Genomic DNA, 21895 nt, shown 5'->3' on the forward strand with positions numbered 1-21895 from the left:
ATCAGCCCGTTGGTTTGCAAGACAAAGGTTCTATATCAAAGTCCCGAGACGATCAAAAAAACAAAGAGAACTCGGGAAAACAGATGATAAGAATTGGTTCCTATAACATGTAACAGTAAACAAGAGATAGTAGAACCATTTCAACTTCTCATTGAAACATTTTTTTCACACATATAATTGAGTCTACAACAGCCAAGAGGAATCCTATTGAACCCAAGGTTCATTATTTCTTCCTAATTTTTTAAAATCTAAGACTAATGAGGAGATAAAGAGAGCACTTGTGGGTATACATGGAAACACACTGGTTTAAATTCTAAAATTGCCTGTAATCAGCACCAAAGAATAGTCAAGGTCCTATGACTTGGAGGATCCGGCGCCCATTGATAAACTTCTTACTGCGACCTTGACCGCACCCACCACACCACGTTGCCTCATTTCTGGGCTCAAGCCTTGCACCTCCTCATTCTTACACCCTCCTTCTTCTATCTGAACACCAACGTAAAACGCTATCTGCACGGACAAAAATAAGTATAAGATACTGCAACCCTTCTTAAAATAGGTGGAGTTACATGTAAATGATGTAGAGTGATGCTTGAGGTTTATAAAATTGGACGATATGATCTAGTCCGATGCATAATCTGATAGGAGAGCTGTTATTGGCACCCCAACTTTTACTTACTGCACCTCAATTTGTTTAATTAATTATCACAACCCAATTAAAGATCAAAAGAAACTCTTCAAACATTACAAAGGTTTGGCTCAAATTATTATCTCAATATTACAACACTCGTTCAAACAACTTCAGATAACATTACAATTATGATCAGGCTCAAATAAGATCCTAAATCCAAAAAATAGAAATCTAGGAAAAGGGAAGAATGTTTTTTTTTTTTTTTGATAGGCAAATGGAATTTTATTAGAGAAAGAAAGAATATACAAAAGGGAGAATGAGCTATCCAACCCATAGAAAGAAAAAAGAACTAAACAGCCCAATCACCAAAAGCAGACCAGCCGAAATTACTCCTCCTTGAGATTACAAACCCTATCCCATCTTACAAGGAAATCCTCAAAAAACACCCCTCCAAACACCTTGAAAGCCTTTCCCCATTAAAACAAAAGAGCTAACAGTAAGATCACTATTCCACTTATATCAGTCTCTTTCCCACCAAAGATCCAGCTGTTACATTCCTTCCATATAGCCCAACAAATGGCAAACGGGGTAATGCTCCACAGAATCCTCTTTGCCTTACTTAAGGAGAAACCCCACTTAGGCTAAACTTCAAACAAGATTTGAACCGAACGAGGAAAGCACCCAGAGATCCCAAACAAGGTGAACTAAAGGAAGACCATTTAGTTATTTGCTTTCAAACATCCCAAGAAACCACTCATGTATGAGGCTATTCTCCTTATTCTAATGATAAGGGACCAAATTATTCCTACAAGATCCCCATAGAGGACCCCATTTTCTTTTGGTCATTTGGATTATAAACTCCAGTAAGAGCCAAATAATATTATCCTTCTTCTTTGAAGACTGGAACCAAGAATACTCCAACAACAACATCGCTAATTTTACCTCCTCAGACTCCCAAATATTTATAGGTTCATCCAAAGAACTACGGCTAGAAAGCTAATCTGATGCACAAGGTCTTATCCATCACAGACAGAAAGTAGAGGTAGTGCATGGATCTACAGGTTTATATCACCATTCTCCCTTCCTCCCAGAGAACATTTTTTTTTTTTTAATTCTTCCTTTTCTATTAGCATATTTAATGCTAGATACAATCTTTTGGATCTCTCCAAATCCTTTCTTCAAGGTATTTAATGAGAAATATATTTTATTCCACATATTTACCTAATCTAGAACCTCCTCACTCCTGTTTTCTCTCATGTAAGTATTATATTTTCCTCATGTTTGAAAGTATAAAAGTCCAGGAAATCCCCATGATTGTGTCTTACCGTCAAGTCCAAGTAAGCCATACTCTTGGGGCTCGCAATAGAATTCTCATAGTTCACCGGGGATTGACCACATAAAACTTCAAATCTAGTTAATCTATTCATATTAATTCCAATAAGAGCCAACCCTTGATATGTCACAATGTTCTTTACATGTAGCTTTAGGGGTAATATATATCCTATGGTAAAGACGATATTCAACTTTATGCATGAATGGTGCTATTCAGAAATCCAAAAGGAAGTTTCTCGTAATATTTTCATGAACAAATAAAACAAGAAACTCAGGCCTTTAGCACAAGAATTCTATAATGACACAGAAAAAATGAGTTAGTCAAGTTTCAATTTGTTTTGGAAAGAGCATGTGAAGACACAAAGACAAATTAGAGGACCGAAGAAATTATCTTGGGAATATAAAATGAAAAACGTAATATTACTCTGCCAGTCGCATTTCGAACAGGTGATATGTGAAGAAGATTCCAAAATGACCCTCCATCCTTCCTGAAATTAAAGTATAATATCATGGTTAAGAAAATTAGTAGGTTTTAACATGAAAGTGCAAAGTCCACCACATCTAAAACACCACAAAGTAATATCGTAGAGTATGCACCTATAATTTAAGATACGTACTGAACAGGGCCGCTCATTTTGAATGCTTTCCCTTATCTACGAAACATGGGACAAATATATTCAATTATGTGTAAGATGCAAGAAATTCCTTCAACTTGTTCCATTCACCAAATATCACAATAAAGTTTCATGAAAACTAAAACAACAATAGGATATCTACCTGGCATATAGCCTTGTCATCTGTGTCAGGTCCATTTAAGAATCTACAATTGCGGCCTAAAACTTCATGTATAGTGTAACCTAGAGAAGGAAACAATTGTTACTCGCAATCATAGATACAATATTGTGGAAACATTACAAAGTTGATAAATTTAGACAGCTTAGTGCATTTTTGGGTTTTTCAATTTTGAAATATTAACTAAAGGGATTTTGAAGATTACACTGTAAAAAAGATACTTTTGTAATTTTGAAAACTTAACAACGTGATGCGTTGCAATTTCCTTTGTTTTTTACCAAAATGACCCTTGTTATATTAAATTTAAATTTTAAAAAGTGGAGCATGTACGCACACTAAAATTTGGATGCACTGGATCATGCAATCATGAATTGAATACTCTTAGAAGGTAAATAGGGCATAGAATTGAACACCTGTCAAGTTAAGGAAGGCATCACTTGCGTAAACAATGGGCATGTCGTGTGAGTGGGGATCGGTTCTGCAAGGCAATACAAATACGTTATAAAGCAAAGAAAGTTCTAAAGAACCTTTTTCGAAGCAGCACAATAGTTATGGTACAGCAACATTAAAAAAATAATAATAATAATAAAATAGGACTCCGCAACAACTCACAATACAAAGCTCTGTTTGATTCTACCGAGAGATATATTTAAGGACGAACCAAGAGTCCCCATCTTGATTGAGCTGCATCTCTTCCCACAAACCAACCTTCCCGTTGTTCTCTATAGTGAGTCAACACAGATAAGATGTTGTCAATGGCTGTGGCAGCTTTTATTTTCTCCACGTCACTTGCCTCACATGACTCTTCAATATCCAATTCTGTAAGAATCACCCAATGAAGAACCCAACTCAATTATTTGAATCCAAACCAAAAAAGGAAACTTATTAAATTACTGGTTCATGGAAGTGAGCAATAAGTCAACAAAGCAAGACCAAGAACAACAATCATCGTAGCGACATGAGTATAAGGGCAGGAAACAAGAGAGATTGTAATACTAGATCATTAAATTGGCCGAAGATGGTATCTTCTAAATATCAAGAAAACGAAAAAATACAAGTAATTAATACCATATCGTAAAACCATGACTAGAACAAGAATTCACTAGAACTCCTATTGAAAATTAATATAACCAAGTTTTCAAGTAAACAGAAACAGACATCTTGAACAAGAAAGGCACACCAAATGAATCTATCTAAAATAAGAATCCAAGCAACAAAGATGTATGAACTATTGACCAATAGAACAATAACCAACACATAAATTCAAATAAACAGAAACTATAACTGAAGTGAAAGGCTAATAGCTCAACAATCACATTTGAATCACAATCTAAATTAGTAAAAATATTACCAATTTAAGAATTAAAAACCAAACCTCTATTATCTGAATCCACAACAGAATCCGATGTCTGAACACGACCCAATACCACCACAGAATCAGTGCAAACCTCCCTACGACATGACCCAAACACAATTCCTCGCAATCTTGATCCATCCTCATCAAAATTACCTCCATTTCTCCCAACCCCACCACTAGAACACCTCAATTTCCGCAAAATCGGCACTTGAACTGAAACAAAATGAATCACTCTCCCATCTTCCTTACTAAAAACAGGACTCAAATGGAACAACATCCAGAAAGGTGTCCCATCTTTCCTATAATTCAACAAGTTTATCTGAATTGTCTTCTCCTCTCGAATTGCTTCTCGGATCTCCATTATCGATCTTCGATCAGTTCTGGGTCCTTGAAATATCCTCCCATTCTTCCCAATTACCTCATCTTCCGAGTACCCAGACATTTTAAGGAACCCTCGACTAGCAAAGACGATTGGGTGACCAGAAATACAAGGATCTGTTATGGTGAAATTGTCGGGTAGTTCTTCGAGAGATTCAAGAACCCAATAAGGGTAACGAGTTTTAAACGAGTGGTCGATCAAACCCAGCTGTGATTCCATTGTTGTGCTCTTTGTTTATTTTCTTTATTACTTCTTGTCTGATACAGATGTATCCCCAATCCCATGTGTGCGCTTCAAGTGTGTGTGATCGTCCTGCACAGCTTAGATTGTTTCAAAGACACGAACTTGGAGAAAAAAAAAGTGTGTGAGAGAGAGAGAGAGGACCCATGAACCTGAGAAGAAAGTAATAAATTGGGTATCCTTGAAAACCCATAGATTTTCAGAAAAATTTACAGAAAACCCATGAACCTGAGAAGACAAGAATCAATTGGGTATCCTTAAAAATTAATAGATTTTCAGAAAAAACACATAAAACCCATGAACGTGAGAAGACAAGAATCGATTCAATAAAAATTACAGAAAAACAAAATATTAATAGAAGAGAGAAATAATAGTAACCCAAGTTAAAATTAAAAGAAAAAAAAAATCTTCTTTGAATCGAGAATTCGATTGAACAAAGAGAGTCGACACATACCCATCAATCAATTTCTCGTGCATAAATCCTAAAGAGAGAGATATCAAACAGAAATGAGACGCAAAGAGAGAGAGAGAGAGGGAGGGAGAGATATTTAACCTTTTCTATTAATAATTAATAATGGAGACTTTACAAATTAAGTAAGAGAGGAAATAATACAGAAAAAATTGAGATTTTTATAGAAGCAATAAAGAAAAAATTTATTATTTTTTATTTTTTATGTTTAATTAGTGAAGATAGAGACTTGAGAGTAGAGATAGTGCAGAAAAATAGTATTTTTGGGGGAAATAATAAAGGAAAAAAGTTTTTTTTTTATTTTTTTTTTTTTTGATTAATGAGTGAAGCAGCCAACTACTGATGCATAGATTTGTGAGGCGGAGAACTGAAAGCTACTTAGACTTGTTTCTGTCATCCTAAGGACGACGTCTTCTTCTTGATTGTCACTACGATCTTCGAGGAAATCCTATGGTTTAAAAATTTTGGGAAGAAGTCATCTTCCGTATTACAGCATCATTTTGTAGGCAACTTGTGCAGGTTGGATCCGGGCTGTATGTAACATAATCATATAGAGAGCTGCTATTGGCACCCCAAATTTTACTTATTACACACCTCAATTAAAAATAAGGACAATAACTAGTGAATCTTTATTTCGTGCATTGAATATAACAAAATTTCAATTTCAGTACACTGTACATTTTAATTCCCAAAACGTGCATTCGTCATTTTGATATATCACCTACGAATTCGTGAGTTCGTCATTTTTAATATTTATGAATTCGTAGATATACAAACGAATTCATTGATCATAAAAGTGACGAATTCACTCAAAATGCATGTTTTGAGAATTACAATGAACAATGTACTGAAATCGGAATTTGGACATAAGTTAAGCCCATTTTGGGAAATATCCTGAAAAATTAATAAATGATTGAGTGTAAGTAAAACTTAGGGTGCCAATAGAAGTTTTTTTTTTCTTTTTTTGCTAGATTTATATTTTTTGGGGTTTAAGATTTTATATAAGCCAAATCATAATTGTAAACAACCATTGAAATTGTTTGAAAGAATGTTATAATTTTATAATGTCTAGATAATACTTTGAGGCAAATCTTTTTTGAATGATGTGTTTTTATCTCTAATTGTGGTGTGATAAATAATTTAAGAGATTGGGATGTAATAAGTAAAAGTTGGGGTGCCAATAGCAACTCTCTAATTATATCTCTTGTACCATCCATATTTAGATACACCCCTCTAAGTTTTGGTGAATATTTGAAACATCCCTTATATTTTTGAAACTCATGAATACCCTTTGACCATAGTCTTTAGGAGTGACTAGTGTAAAGTAATCGAAATAGCCCCATCTTTTAATCCCTTTGCCAAAAATCATTGATTTTTCAAAAAAAAATCTTCAACATTGGCTTTTGGGACAAATAAGACAATTTTGAATTCTTTTTTATTGGAACAAATTAGAGTTGGATCTGAGAACGAAAATCAATAAGAACCATTGACACATCAACTTGGAATCAAAATCGACCCATTGTGACACTCCTAAACCTTCACCTATGCCAACAACTAACCTTACTTGTCCGATCCGGCCAAAACAAAAAATAAATAAATAAATAAGTTTAAGCTTCTATCCAAATAGATTTTACCAAATAAATCAAGGATTAAAGATAATAGGTTTTGTGGAAAAAAAAAATATTGTTAGAGAAAAAACAATCATGGATTGACAAATAAATCAAAGTTCTTATATTATTAGACTGACTAGGTTCAATATGAATCATTTCATTATGCAATTGAAAAAAAGGGCATTTCAGTCATTTTAATAGTCTATCATAGAATACCACTATCAAGGGGTATGTCATCAGTTTGAAACAGAGGGGTGTCTCAAATATTTACCAAAACATAGAGGGGTACGTCTAATTTGACCTATAATAATATATGTAACAAGATTGCTGATATCATACCTGGTCCCACTAAGCTCAGTCGGTCACTTCAATTCTGACACTTTCTATTTTATAAGATCAGTTAATCCTAATGATCATTAAGTGGTAAATTTCTTTATCCGCCGCTAAAATTTGTCACAAAAGCTCACTAGTCTATAGATTTTGAAATTTCTTGTGGGGGACAAGTGCACCCACTATAAATCCACCCCTGATCTTCAAGCTCTTCAACTTCTATTGTAAATTATTTTTATTCTATGCAACTCGACCCACTATTTTCAAACTCGCCTAAATCCCTTGTAAGAAACCCTTGATTTTTCTATCGTAAAGTCCAATATCTTCTACTTAAAAAAATCTCATTGTGTTATTGAGGTTTTCATGTTGAAGTTGATGGAATCTGAAGGTTAAAAGGGAGATAGGGAAAAAATAAGGTTGAAGAGTAGGGTAAAAATTGTTGAATATGAGAGAGGGCATTTAAGTTATTTTCATTCGTATATTAGAAAAAGACCAATGTCAAGGGAGAAGACATGTCAATGCTTTGAAAACACTGGGATACCTCAAATATTGACCAAAAGTAGGGGTATATCTAAACTACCCCAATCATTGGTGGTGTCCTTGAAAGTGCTGCTGCCGTACAAATTTCATCCACCTCGCTGGACCACAACCACACTCGTCATCTTTTTTTTATTTCTCACCATATTATTAATTAATAGTAAATATGACATAGATTCATGTTTGGCGTGTGAAACAACAAAAATAGCATAAACACAAAGATTTATGTGATTCAATATTGTGCCCACATTCACAAAAGAGAACAAGAACAATCACTATTTCCTCTAAAATTTTATAATCTTAAAGATCTTTATTCATAAATTCGGGAATTACTAAAATAATTTATCTCCTCAAAACGGAAATCCCCCCTCAAAATAGAAAATTCTTAAGAAAATATAACACGATTGTCCTTTTTCGTACTCCTAATTTTTTTTGGGTAACCCATCTCTTTAGGTTGGGTTAGGGCTAAGCAAAGCTTGGTTTGACTTCTTATTCGATAAAAAAGGGTATATGACCTCTTAATAACACCAGAAGCAATCGATGGTGGGGTGATGCTAGTCTGACTTTGACGAAACTTCTAAGCATCTCCTGTGATGGGTTGAGTTTTCTCTTCCAAGGTTTCTACTAGGCCTACAAACTAAATGCCTAAAGGTAATTTCTCGATGTTGACGATAAATACTAAAAAAATTACTAAGAATTACTCGCAAAATATGCGATTCTAAATGCTAGAGTAGTCAATTATATTAATTTGTGGTACCTGTGTGAGTTAAGATTTGAGTTAACCATTGAGAGGAATGTCATCATGAAGTTTGTGGATGTTGGTACCAATTTTTTTTATTGTTGACACCATCATTTATTTTATGGCTTTCCCTTAATTATACAAAACTAATATCACCACACTAACATTTGCTTGTAATCAAATTATTAAACTGTTTCATATATTTTGTCATAATTATTGAACCAACTGTGCTTTTAAGATATTTATCAAAAGATCATATGCCCATAAAATATTCGTACTTCAAATAATTGTTCAATAGATAGGGTTGTGGATGTGTAGGGTTTTTTTTTTTTTTTTTTTGAATAATCGGGTATCCCTATAGAAAATGAATTGGGCCTGTTTATGGGCTTTTTCCAATCCATAGATCATGGTCTTGTCCAAGGACTAGTCTTGGGCAAGTGCAATGCCTACATCAGGTAAGTGAGGGTTCGTCCTCATGAGTGGTTCCGGAGGAATTAATGCTCATATTGAGTATTGAATTCGCAACCTACATGCATTAACTGCTTATTGGTCCAAAATTTCCATTGAGCCAACCCCTCGGGATTGATGTGTAGGTTCATATTGGGCTTGGCTGTGTCTTGACCTGACTTTAAAGAGGTGAGATGTATTTAGATCAATCCTATACTCCTATAAGTCCTAAATTGGCTAAGCCCAAATCCAATGCTAATGGGTTTGGATTGAAATCAAATTGGTTTCGGGTTTATAAAAAATTAAATTGACATGTTTTTAAATCATTTGGAGTCATTTGATGTTGTTTTTAATCAAAGTAGGGTCCAATCTCTATCCCAATTGAAAGATGATTAGAGATTAATGAAAACATCGGTGGAAAACTAAATATCTTAGTTGCCCCCTTAGACACAATCCTGGCTCAGTTGTTGGTGGTGTGTTGGATTGCTAATGTGGCCATGTGGACCCAATGATGATTTTGAGAGAGAGAAGGGATGTTGAGAGGAGAGATAATATAAGGAAAATGTTGAAGTAACCTAAACCTGTACATTAATTCTCATATCGTTGATTTGGACGTATGTACAAAATCATAGATGTTTTTCATCAAGATACAAGTGAAAAGCATCTATGGTTATGTGTGCACCTCCACATTATTAATATGAGAATCGATGTACATTTCAATGTTACTCCAGCACCGTAGCACGACTTGTGATATAATTAGAGAAAATGTTGAAGTAATATTAAAATGTACATATATTCTCACAACGCTGACGTGGACGTATGTACGAAGCCATAGATGTTTTTCATCGAGATACGAGTGAAAAATGTCTATGGTTATGTGTGCACCTCCACATCAGCAATGTGAGTATCGGTGTACATTTCAATATTACTCCAACATGACTTTATAATTATTATTTGAGTTGTGCTAGAGTAACATTGAAATTGACATCATTTGGGACATTGGTGTGCACAAAACCATAGATGCTTGTCACTCATATCTCGATGAAAATCATCTATGATTCTATAGACACGTCCACATCAACAATGTCCCAAACAATGTCAATTTCAATGTTACTTCAACATTTTCCTTATTCTTTAATGGAAAATGTTGGAACAGAGACACAAACCTTCCAAATTTGTTATCTAACAAACTTTGAGGTGAGGCCCACATTGTTTTCAAAGATTAAATGGTAAAATTAGCCTCAATTATAGTGCAATAAATGAGGGTATTTTGGTAAAATTTAAAATTTTAAGGGCATTATCGGTACAAAGTCTAATTTTCAAAGTGTATTCATTGCACTTTAACATGTGCTCTTACGACACACTAATAAGACCTTGAATTAAAGAAGAGTCATACTGGGGTGACACAAATGGAGACACAAAGGTGACAAAAATGATGTGGTGGTGGATACATAATCGTAGATGCTTTTCCGTGAGATACGAGTAAAAGCATTTACGATTATGTGTGCGCCACCACATCATTTTTGTCACCTTTGTGTCTCCATTTGTGTCACTCCAGCATGACTCTTATTTAATTCAAGGTCTTATTAGTGTGTCCTAAGAGCACATGTTAAATTACAATGAATACACTTTGAAAATTAGAATTTGTACTGATAATGCCCTCAAAAAATTATTTTTACCAAAATACTCTCATTTATTGCATTATAATTAAGGCTAATTTTACCATTTAATCTTTGAGGACAATGTGGGCCGCACCTCAAAGTTTGTTGGGAAACAAATTTGGAAGGTTAGGGAATTTTTACAATAAAAATGCAATGGACAGGTCTACCCTAATAAATCTCTATTGTTAATTCAGTAATTTGGGTAAACTACATACCCATTTTTGTAATTTCACTTCTTAAGTAACCGTTGCCTTGTAAGCAACATTTAATGATTTAAATGCTACAAAAAGTTGTCATTTAATGAAGCTCATTTTTGGAAAAAAAAAATACAAACTGTACAGGTTTTAAAAAAATCAGAAAATATTTAGGAAAACGAGGTTGATGTGTGAAACATGTGGGCCAATGTTGTCAGAGTAAGAAAAACCTCTGTATTCTAAATAAGAGTTACAACTCCTATGGGCCCACTGATCAAAAAACATTCGACCATTCGATTAACCTAGATATCAAAACAGACATTATTCTCATTGGGCCCACATCAAATCATTCTCGAAAATGGGTAAATTTATAGATTAGAGTGAAATGTGTTGAGCAAAGGAGGGTGAGAGTTTTTTTGTTAAACAACTTCGGTTGTATAGGATCTAGACTAAGCTCACTCACTACCTCTCTTTCTTTCCGCTGCCCAAGTTGCCCATATAACAGCCTAACCTTTCCCCGCTCTCTCTCTCTCTCTCATGAAATACACACTTGTCTCTGTTTCTCTCTCTACTCTCTCTTCTCTGCTCTGTTCTCTCTGGTTTTCTTCTCTCTTCTTCTTCTTCAATGGTTATGATAACTACCATTTAAGTGAGCTATCTGTGTGGATTTTCGAGTAGGTAAGACCATCTGCTTGTTTTGTTGGGGAAGTTTTGTTAGTTTGTATTCTTCTTTTTTTTCTGTAATTTTCCATAGTTTTGGTTAAAACTTGAAGCTGATAATTCGAAAGAGTTTTTTGTTTTTTAAGATTTTTTGTATCTGAAATGGGCAATGGGCATTGCTGTGAGTAGATTTCTTGGATTTTGAAAAGATTTTAGTATAGATTTATGAGGATATAAGAGCTAAATATTGTGACGTTATTTTCCAAAGATTTTGTAATCTGGATTTTTATTTTTTTGGGTAAGTTTTAGAGATTTGGGAAATCTAAAGAGATTTTCCTGAAAAGGAATGTATTGGGTTTTGCAAGATTTTGGATTTTCTGATCTTTGTTGTTATATGGTGTTTATAAGTATAAATTAAAAGATCAATTTTTATGGTACATTTCTGGTTTTTTTAAGTTGGTTTAATAGTTTCTTAGTTCTGTAACATTTGGGGTTCTAAGTAAGATAAAAAAGGGAGAGTCTTTGGCTCTTTCAGAGATATTTGAAAAGTTTGTCAGATATGGGTGTTTGATATTTGGAAATTCTGAATTTGGGTTTAGGTTCTAAAGCTGTTTAAGTGGAGAAATTTGTTGTTGGGGGATATTAAAGGGGAGGAAGAATAAGAAGAAAGAAGGCACAACAGAGTAGGAGATTGGGGGTTGTATTAAATTCAAGTTTATGGGGAACTGCGTTTCTTCGAGATCCAAAATTAATAACTCTTTAAGCGGCGTTACAAATCGTAAAGGTAATCTTTTATATCTCTAGAAATTGCTCCATTTGAGTAGATTCTCAGCAATTATCTCTATTTTGATCAATTTGTTCTGGCTTGATTTACTTTGGTTACATAGATTTTAATAGCTTATATGTCAAATTGGATGCCCAAAGCTTTGATCTTTTACCTATCTATGCATGTTAGATGAATGTTGTTACATTAATCGTATATTTATATCTGTTTGTTAGCATGATGTGTTGGTGGTAACCGATGTGTCTTTCTTTTTAAATACTATTAGATAGAGATTTCATAGGAAATTTGGGAACTTTCATAATGATTTTCCATTTAGGAAATTCAATTATATGATAAATGGTTCTTGAAAATCCGATATTTTTCTCATTTCCTCTTAGATTCCTTTAATACAAAAACTGAGGATGTGATTAAAATTTTACTGTTCTGCTCAATCGCCAACTTCGGCACGTGATATAGTATTAATTATGATTTAATCAAATTTCCTGGAATAACAAATGTTCCATTATATTCTGAAATTCTCTCTATTTGGTCTGCTTTCATTTACTTTGGATACTCGGATTTTATTCGCTTATATGTTGAATTGGGTGCCCAAAGCTTTGGTCATTTACCAATGGGTCTTTCTTTTTGTTCTATTTTTTTTTTTTTTTTTTTGTATTTTTTCATACTATGTAATATAATTTTCATAATGATTTTCCATTAAGGCAATTTAAATTAGACGATAAATTGTTCTTGAAAATTCGAGATATTTTTCACATTTCCTTTTAGATTCCTTTTAAAAAAATCTTCAATATGATTAAAATTTTAGTGTTCTGCTCATTCGTCAATTGTTGCACGTGATATAGTATTTATTAGGATTTACTCAAAATTCATGGAACAACAAAAGCTTCTCTGCATAGCATAGCTGTTTATGTATCCTGAACACTTAATGAAACAATTTAACATGTTTGATTCTATATGTCTGGACCAGCCGAAAGTAAATCCACAAATGATACCAGCAGAGACCAACAACCAGTTGTGCCAATAGGATCTTCTACAGCCAGTAGTAGTAATACAGAAAGTAATTTATCGGCTACCAAAGAATTCGAGGAACTAAAAATTTCGTCGCAGCTTCGAAGATTCTCGTTTAATGAGCTTAAGTTAGCGACTCAAAATTTCCGATCAGATTGTCTTCTCGGTCAGGGTGGGTTTGGTTGTGTTTACAAGGCCTGGATTAATGTGAAGGGAACAAGTCCAAGGAAACCCGGTGCCAGGCTTTGTGTTGCAGTTAAAAACCTCAACCAACAAGGACTTCAGGGTCATAGAGAGTGGCTGGTATGAACTTTTCTTAGTTCATTTTATTTTCTTCGATGTTTATTATGCTTGTTTTGGTTTCACTTTTCATATTATGGTACTCATTTCTCCCTATTTGGCAGACTGAAGTTCATTTTCTTGGTGAGCTCCACCATCCGAATTTGGTGAAGTTAATTGGCTACTGCATCGAAGATCACCAAAGATTGCTCGTATACGAGTTTATGCCTAGTGGAAGCTTGGAGAATCACCTCTTTGGGAGTACGTAATTCCTCACCTTTTGGTCCTTTATAATTTTCTTGTTGAGTGTTAAGGGATAAACACCTACAAATCCTTCGCTCATAACACTAGCGCTCATTATATTTATGAAATTATAAATTTAACGATGCATGTGATGCTCAAGTAATTGCCTTAAGTTTTTTCAATAAAGAAACACTCTAATAATAAAGAAAAAAAAAACTTAGCAGACTATTTGACACAATTATATTAGTCTTGTGTATGTCAGTGGTTATCGTAATAAGGGTTTTGAATTAAAATAAATATAAATTTTTAGTTAGATAGGAATAACTGGTAATGGATATCATTGCAAATATCTTGAGTAGATATTATTATTATTATGTCATTTAACAGATTGAAGTAAATTAGGCTCTGAAAATGGATTAGCACAACCGATAAGAAACGTAAAAGTGGATCATCACATGAAATTAATTTTGTTAAGGAACTTATTATGTGCAAATTGTTTATCAAGTCAATGACACTTACTATTAGAAATTTTCTTCTTACGTCATCGATGTTTAATGTTCTTTGGTAACAACCATTTTACATGCAGTAGGGTACGTGCTTCTCCCGTGGTCTGTAAGAATGAAAATTGCACTGAGTGCTGCAAAGGGCCTTGCATTTCTTCACGAGGAAGCAGAAAGGCCAGTTATTTATCGTGATTTTAAAACTTCTAACATCCTTTTAGATACGGTATGTGACTTAAAACTTTGGCATTTAGATCACATTTTCTTTTTTCCCAAATGTTGATCCTTTCTGAAAACATGCTTTTTCAGCACTACAATGCAAAGCTCTCTGACTTTGGTCTTGCCAAAGATGGTCCTGTGGGAGATAAGACCCATGTATCTACTAGAGTTATGGGCACTTATGGCTATGCCGCTCCGGAGTATGTGATGACAGGTGATTATGAAATAATTAGGCTTTAGCCTTCTAGTGTAACTTTTTTGCTTAAGGAAACACTAGTAAATCTCTATTATCAATAAATACCTTCTAGATTTGAAATATATCTTTACAATGTCTACTATCATTCGTGTTTTTTCTTTTAACTTTCCTAGTTGTACTTTGTGTTTCGTATGTGCACACGTATGGTACCTATTGCTATTTGCTTCTCTTCTTGCCCATGATGTTACTATCTCTTGAATTGTGCCAGTTGTATAAATATTTCCTTTACATGAAGATAAATTTGTCAATTTTAGACCTACACAAAAAATAATAATAAATAAGAACAAAAAAAAAAAAGGAAGGGCCAAGCACGAGCTTTCTAATTGTATTAGGATTGCTTGAAAATAATTTTATATCATCATGCGAGGCCACACCGCATTATCTATAAGAAGCAACAACACTAGGTTAGTCCTTCGGCTTACAAACTGAATCCCATCTAAATTAAAGGTCTTCGAAGAAGCACCCTTAAAATCCTCGTACAACTTGCTCCAAAAGAACAAAAATCAAAAATCCAAAAATGTTAATTATTAGGTCCTTGACCAATTGTCCTTTTTTCCTCCTTCCCATTAAAGATGTGGGCATTCCTCTCATTCCGCAGATCCCAATGAACTGCAAATGGTAGTAATTGCCAAAGAATTTTTTTTTCTTCCTCAAAAGCCCCAAAATTAGTAGGTTCAACTTTCCATAAATAGATTAATACAATCGTTTATTATAAAGTGCCTATTAGGGAGGAAGGCTTACACATCCGTCTATGGGAAAAGGCATTATAAAAGGGCACGGGGCAGCTTCCTCTCTTCCGACCCTGGGAGGGGAAGACTATCCATCACGTTGAGATGGCTAAGAATCCTATCCTCTTCCCGCCGCTACCGATCGAATCTAGAATTGACTCGTCTCACAGAAAGTCCGGGTGGAAGGATATTCCTTTCAATCGGCAGGGTGGGAGGGAGCTGGGAATGGACGGAAATGAGGGACGAGAGGGAGGATCACCACCTGCCAACTCGTGCGAAGGATGTGATCGGAGAGCCTTTTTCTTCCATGACCTAGCGACTTCACAAGGACTGAAGACGTGTTTGTTGACAACCATTTACCCCAAAGAACCGATCTAATGGGGAAGATGCAACTACGAATATAAGAGGGTCGCTGGTCGAATTGGGGCACGAGAATACATGATACCTGGGAGCAGAGGCAGATAACATAACACTCAACACTCCCCCTCACCCATAAGGGTGGAAAATTTCTTTGAGGAAACTCGAACCTATGACCTATATGAACCTAGCGCTCTGATACCATGTTGACAACCATTTACGCCAAAAAACCGATTTGATGGGGAAGGCGCTACTATGAATATAAGCGGGTCATGGATCGAACTGAGGCACAATACGTGAGCATGCGATACCTAGGAGTGGAGGCGGATAACACAACACTCAACAGTGTTAGCATATCAAGGCTGCTAAGCAGGTTGAACAACACCATCTTGATGAAGAAAATATTAAATACTATTAATCTTTCATCTCCTATTAGTCGAGCTATCATCATGAAGAAGATAATATATTATCAAATATAGCTATAGCCTTCCAAGTAGGGAAAATTTTCCAAATTGATATTAGGTGTCTCCTCTAATCCAAAAGAGTGCACATAAAATCGAAGAAAAACCGAACTTGGATCTCTAATCTTTATAAATAGATTATTTGTTGATGCCTGGATGAAGGGTATTTTTAGAGGACTCCTTAGTCTTCATGAATAAGTGGAGTGAGGCAAAGGCAAGCAAGTTCCACCTTTTCACAAATTCCTCTCTAATCTTCACAAAGAATGAGGTTTGTGGTAATGGAAATTAAATGCAATTCCATGGAGTTAGTTTTGCAAAATTAGTGCCCAATCAACGACATTGTTATAGAAAATAGGTCGATTATATTAAATAAAAATTTTGCAAATTTTTTACCTTCTAAATACTTGTTTTTCCCCTAAACAAACCAAAGTCAAGTACCATTTACACTTTCTCCCATAAAGCTGAGAAAACTATCTAAAAACCTTCCCTTCTCAACTTGGTTGCATATTCTCCCTTGGTATGGGCCACTCCCATTTATTCTTGGCTGAGAAAAATACCTCATCTGCAACATGTTGAAGGAAATAAACAATCTCTATTTGAGTCATTGGTGAAAATGATCAAAATTTCCCTTTTGCACTTGGAATTAACTGGTTATCTATTTGATTGGTTTCCAATGGTGTATTAAAAGTGTTCAAAATATCATTAGTGTCCAATGGTGTTGGACACAACATGTCCAACACCATTAAAATTCCAAATACCCTCGTCATAAATTACTTTAAAAGATAATTATAATTTCAAAGACACAACGTCCAAATGTTTTCAGACATTGTGACGTGAGGCTGGCCAGTGCCTCAAGGCATAAGATGTCAGTCTCACATGCATAGATGTTTTAAGTAAATAAAAAATTAGGGTAGCTACCACCAATTTTCAAATTTTAAGTTTCAAATCCACATCATCAAATTCCAAGCTTAATCCCTTACATCAATGGTAATAATATAAATTTTTGTTATTTTTTATTTAGAAACATTTGAAAATTTTGCAGTAAATACTCTTTGATATTAATTACAAATATTTTTTGAAAAGTATAATAAGGTAATAAAAGAAAGGTGAGTATAATGGTCGAAATGACCATCAGAACACAATAACAATAAGTTAGCCTCAGGTTTACAAATTGTTATATTTATTACAAATATAACTAAATATTATTTTTCAATAATTTTCTCTATAGAATATTAATATTGCAAAAAAATTATTTACTTATTTTTATGATCCGAACCCGTAGGGTCGACTAGCAGGGACAAGGCAACTGGCTTCTTAGAGAACCATATCTCTCCCAAATCCCCCGGGTACATGCAATACCCCACAAACCACACATACCATGTAAGCAGGGCTAAGTCCTTGTCGGTGGCCAACGAGGGGGCTTGAACTCAAGATCTCTCCCTTTTTGGAGGGATGCCTTGGCCATTGCCCCCAACGCTCGTTGGTTATAAATACTGCAAAAATTATTTATGAATCAAATCAATTGAACAACTTACTTGACATATATTATTATTTTCTATTTTGTTGTGTTTCTAAATGCTCCAATCATTTTGCATGTCTACAACGACAAAGAAATAAAAGAAAAGATGAAGTAGAGAGGGGGAGGAATAAAATACAAACTATTATTAATATAGTCTAAAAATAATATATTATTATTTTTACATTTGATTGTATTTATAATTTCTCTAATCATGTCGTCGTAGAAGAACAAAGAAATAGCAGAAGAAGAAGAAGAAGAGAGGGAGGAGGGAGAGGAAGAAATTAGAAAATATGATTAATATTAGCTTAAAAATAGAAAATTCACTAAGGCATATGCCTTACGGGAGTCTATTGGTTTGAGGTGTAAGCCTCATTTGTTTTTTTACGTTTATTCTTTACGCATTTGCACCTAAGGGCAATTTTTAATGAGCCTTTCTGTGGGCAAGACGTAAGTTTCTCACACCTTTGAAAACATTGCAACATCCGACACCATTAAATCTCCAACAAAATAAACACTACTCATCATCCAACAAAAGAAACACTACTCATCATGAAATATTTTGAAATACCTTCCTCAAAAGTATACTTATCTTTAGTAGATGCAAATTCCATTTATTTCTAAAAACCTTTGAAGTTATCATATCCGTTAAATTCCGTGCACTTGCACCAAAACCCCAAAAAGCTCAAAATAAGAATTCGATATCCCCATTGTACATAAGGCGTGATGTCACTCCCCTTAAAAATGAGTTAATGTTTAACATTTCATGCATGTAACTAGGATTCTCTATTTTCTGAAAATTTAGCTGTCAGAGACAAACACCTGAATTATGGCTCTTGGAAATCATTTGTAAAGTATCTTATTTTGAACTTTCATTTATGCTTCATGTGGTCCGCATGTATATGAGAATAAATTATATCTAAAATGTACAGACATGGAAATGTTTTTGGATTTATGCTGTTTAGTGTGTCTGACACATCGTATCTATATGTGCCACTGCTATGTGCATATCTAAGTTATGCAGTTTTTCGTAGCAAATCTATATGATAATGATCTATGAACACAGGGGGATTCCATTAGGAAATTTTATAAAACTCAGGTCGTAGAATATTTTTTCAGTCTATTTTTGGAAATTTTATAATACGCCACTGAGTTTATTGATTCTATGGATGCATAACGCTGTAATGTGTATCATGTGTTCTGTTCTGTTCTGTTTGGTGTGTCGTGAATCAGGTGTTATCCTAGAAATACTTTTGACACAAAGTAAAATGTAGTTTACATCATAGTGAGGGTATAGATTAGACACCGAGATGAAGTTGCTATGGTTCTTAATTGGCAAGTTGGGATTGCTAAGATGTTATAAGCTTTAATTGTGCGACTCTGATGTCTACAACAATTCCTAGATGTTTCGAATGTGTCATTTGTTTGTTTGATCTTTCTTTTAGAACATGACATGAAACTAGATGCACACAAAATCATTGCTTGAATTGTTTGTATAATCGAACTTCATTTCTCTTTCTCAGGGCATCTGACATCAAGGAGTGACGTCTACAGCTTTGGTGTGGTCTTACTTGAAATGCTGACTGGACGGAGATCAATAGACAAAAGCCGACCAAAGGGAGAGCAAAACCTAGTGGAGTGGGCTCGGCCACAGCTCACAGAGAGACGGTTTTACCGGCTAATAGACCCTCGTCTCAGAGGTGAATTCTCCTTAAAAGGCGCACAAAGGGCTGCCCAGATTGCCCACTACTGTCTTAGCCGGGACCCGAAAGTCAGACCACTTATGAGCGAAGTGGTGGTAGCCTTGACACCACTACCCGAGCTTAAAGACATGGCCAGCTCTTACTACTCTCACCAGACCAGTGGGGGCGATCCGAATGCTGGAAGTAGCCAAAGAAACGAGCAACCAATGAGGAGCCCTTCACATGGAATCCTAAGCCCATTAAGTTGGCAACAAATGAGGAGCCCCACCATGTCAAATGCAAGCTGGCAACAAATGCGGAGCCCGACACAAATGAGGAGCCCAACAATGACAAATAGCTCGCATGCTTCTCCTTACCACCTTTACTACCGTTCTCCAACACCGAACGTGTCACCAAAACCAAACATGCCACCAAATCCAAATGGTAGTCAACCGTAACATTGGGTTCATTTTTATTGATTTCTTCATCGATAGTTCATTTTCTTTGTTATCTTTTTTCATTGCTTTTATATTGCATGATTATCTATCAAAAAATTGGGGGATTTTGAGTTTTCGAAGGCTGGTTTTATATTCTGAGGCCGTATATTGAATTTTAGGAAGATGTGTTGATCTTTCAAAGTGGTAGAAAAGGGTTGCTGAGCTCTGCCATGTTGGTTATAATTTAGGAAATTTTGAAACTTTGGGGTTTAGATTCTTGGTTGAGTGATAACTTTTCTCTTCCCCAACATTTATTTTCTCTTAGTGTACATTGTTGTAATTCTGAATGATCTTATAGATTTACTATTTGTATCCCAATTTTCATTTTTTTTTTTTTGTTGGGCGCTATGTGGACGTTTGGTAGCCGTCGGTCCATTTTCAAAACCTTGCATCAAGTTCTAAAAAAAAAAAACACAAAATCTGTCTTCTATTATCTTTAATATTTGGAATCAATTTAGCTCAATTTTTCGCTTATTTTAATGCAATGTTTCCCATTTTGTTGGTGCTTTTTCGAACCATGAACCAATTCGCGGTTCAGTTCATACTGGGTTCATAAAATCAAGTGAACCACACAAACCCACCTAATTTTGATTGGGTTCAGTGAACCAAAATGTTTTTTAATTGGTTCGATGAACCAAACAGAAACATAACCGTCCAAGTGAAATGACTACATTACCCTTACATGAATCCTTAACCTAACAATACTAACTAACTTCAACAACTAAAAAATTAACTCCAACAACTGCATCAAAGACGAGTTGGCCTCCAAATTTTCTTTACTAACTCACCGAGGTAACGTGAGGCCCACTGGACTGGCCTATCAACCAAGCTTTTGAATCTGTCCTTAAATATGAATTGGGCCTAACCCAACCTTGGCAGAAAATCAAACAGTTATAACCAATATTTCAAAACAGGAAATAAAGTTGTCCATCAAGTTGTCTTCTATAGTTAGCCAATAAAAGAATATAATAAAGTTATTTTAGATATTTTAAATTTTATAATCATATTTATTTATTATTTTCTAAAGATACACTAGTAACAGTGAGTTTTCAATTCAAAATATGGTTTTAAATCTTGTCTGAGACCAAGATGACTCGTCCAATACGTCTCGGTATGGCCCACTAACAAGATGTATAGACAAGTCAAGCGTATCCGACGAGATTTAAAATCAAGTTCATTTTTCTTATTGTTGAATGAGACAACTCAAATGTATTGGAAAACTCGTCCAAGACGACTTGGTCCCCTTCATGGACGAGACGAGACGTCAAAATGAGTTTTAAAACCATGATTCGAATCATTTTTTTCTTTTCATTTGAATAAGTAAATAAACTTAGAGAGCTTCTATTGCCACACCAACTTTTACTAATACCACACCAATTCCTATGTAAATCACCAAATAATTGCACATAGTTGGTATGGCATTAGCAAAAGTTGGTGTGGCAATAGTAACTCTCATAAACAATATACCTGTTTGTGTAACAAATCATCTTGAAAATTGGCTCAACCAATTTTTCGAATTGCATGAAATTTCAGAGATTTGGTTATAATTATTGAAAATTTTTATTTACAATAACTAAAAAATATTAATTATTTTACATGGAAACTAGGCAAATCGCTCTGGCACTCTTTCCTTCCACTTACTACCCCTGTTTGGATTAGCTTCAGGGGTTTGGCTCCAGGGGTGTGTGGTTTCCCATTGGAGTCAAAAGCTCGAAGCAGCCTCGGTCGAAACAAACTTCCATCTCCCCGTTCGGGGAAGAAGCTTGTTTCGGGGCTAATCCAAATAAGGGAATTTCTTGGAAATAGAGTTGTGATTATAAAGATAAACTCAATTAAGTGGTAGTCTTTTTCAGCCACTATTTGATGAGAAAAGGCCCAATTATTGATAACAGCTATTTACTTCCCATAAAACTCACAAATTCTTTGGACCCACCCAAGCCTATCCATTGTTGAAACCCCAAGAGGCAAACCAAGCCTTGATAAGCTC

At 34.8% G+C, this 21895-nt stretch overlaps 2 protein-coding genes across 4 annotated transcripts; one reads left to right on the forward strand and one right to left on the reverse strand.

Moving 5' to 3' along the window:
* Positions 1-127: 127 nt before the first annotated feature.
* LOC147394951 (protein TWIN LOV 1-like) lies at positions 128-5179 on the reverse strand. Its single transcript, XM_086453493.1, is given in 8 exon segments — positions 128-510; positions 2388-2451; positions 2561-2616; positions 2741-2820; positions 3169-3233; positions 3368-3473; positions 3476-3574; positions 4131-5179. Coding segments are annotated over 8 exon segments (1206 nt in total). The 5' UTR covers positions 4711-5179; the 3' UTR covers positions 128-354.
* A 6045-nt stretch (positions 5180-11224) lies between these two features.
* On the forward strand, positions 11225-20648 carry LOC147394952 (serine/threonine-protein kinase PBL34-like). 3 transcript variants are annotated; one of them, XM_086453756.1, is made up of 7 exons: positions 11225-11396; positions 11978-12162; positions 13130-13473; positions 13575-13710; positions 14279-14418; positions 14502-14625; positions 19253-20648. In XM_086453756.1, the coding sequence occupies exons 2-7, from the start codon at positions 12096-12098 to the stop codon at positions 19867-19869; spliced, it is 1428 nt and encodes a 475-aa protein (XP_086309882.1). In that variant the 5' UTR covers positions 11225-11396; positions 11978-12095; the 3' UTR covers positions 19870-20648. The 3 variants fall into 3 exon arrangements, with proteins under 3 accessions (XP_086309882.1, XP_086309884.1, XP_086309883.1); XM_086453758.1 differs by having other exon boundaries at positions 14282-14418; XM_086453757.1 differs by lacking the exon at positions 11225-11396 and having other exon boundaries at positions 11658-12162.
* Positions 20649-21895: the final 1247 nt, after the last annotated feature.

The sequence above is a fragment of the Akebia trifoliata genome, chromosome 9 (genome assembly GCF_017979445.1).
Source record: "Akebia trifoliata isolate Shusen 1 chromosome 9, ASM1797944v1, whole genome shotgun sequence".
In the NCBI taxonomy this organism is placed as follows: domain Eukaryota; kingdom Viridiplantae; phylum Streptophyta; class Magnoliopsida; order Ranunculales; family Lardizabalaceae; genus Akebia; species Akebia trifoliata.

What these genes read in the sequence shown, in the direction of transcription:
- LOC147394952 (XM_086453756.1), top strand. Translation starts at nt 12,096, where the DNA reads ATGGGGAACTGCGTTTCTTCGAGATCCAAAATTAATAACTCTTTAAGC. An exon ending in AGGGTCATAGAGAGTGGCTG is followed by an intron (nt 13,474 to 13,574) that starts GTATGAACTTTT and finishes CCTATTTGGCAG; the next exon opens with ACTGAAGTTCATTTTCTTGG. An exon ending in GGAGAATCACCTCTTTGGGA is followed by an intron (nt 13,711 to 14,278) that starts GTACGTAATTCC and finishes TTTTACATGCAG; the next exon opens with TAGGGTACGTGCTTCTCCCG.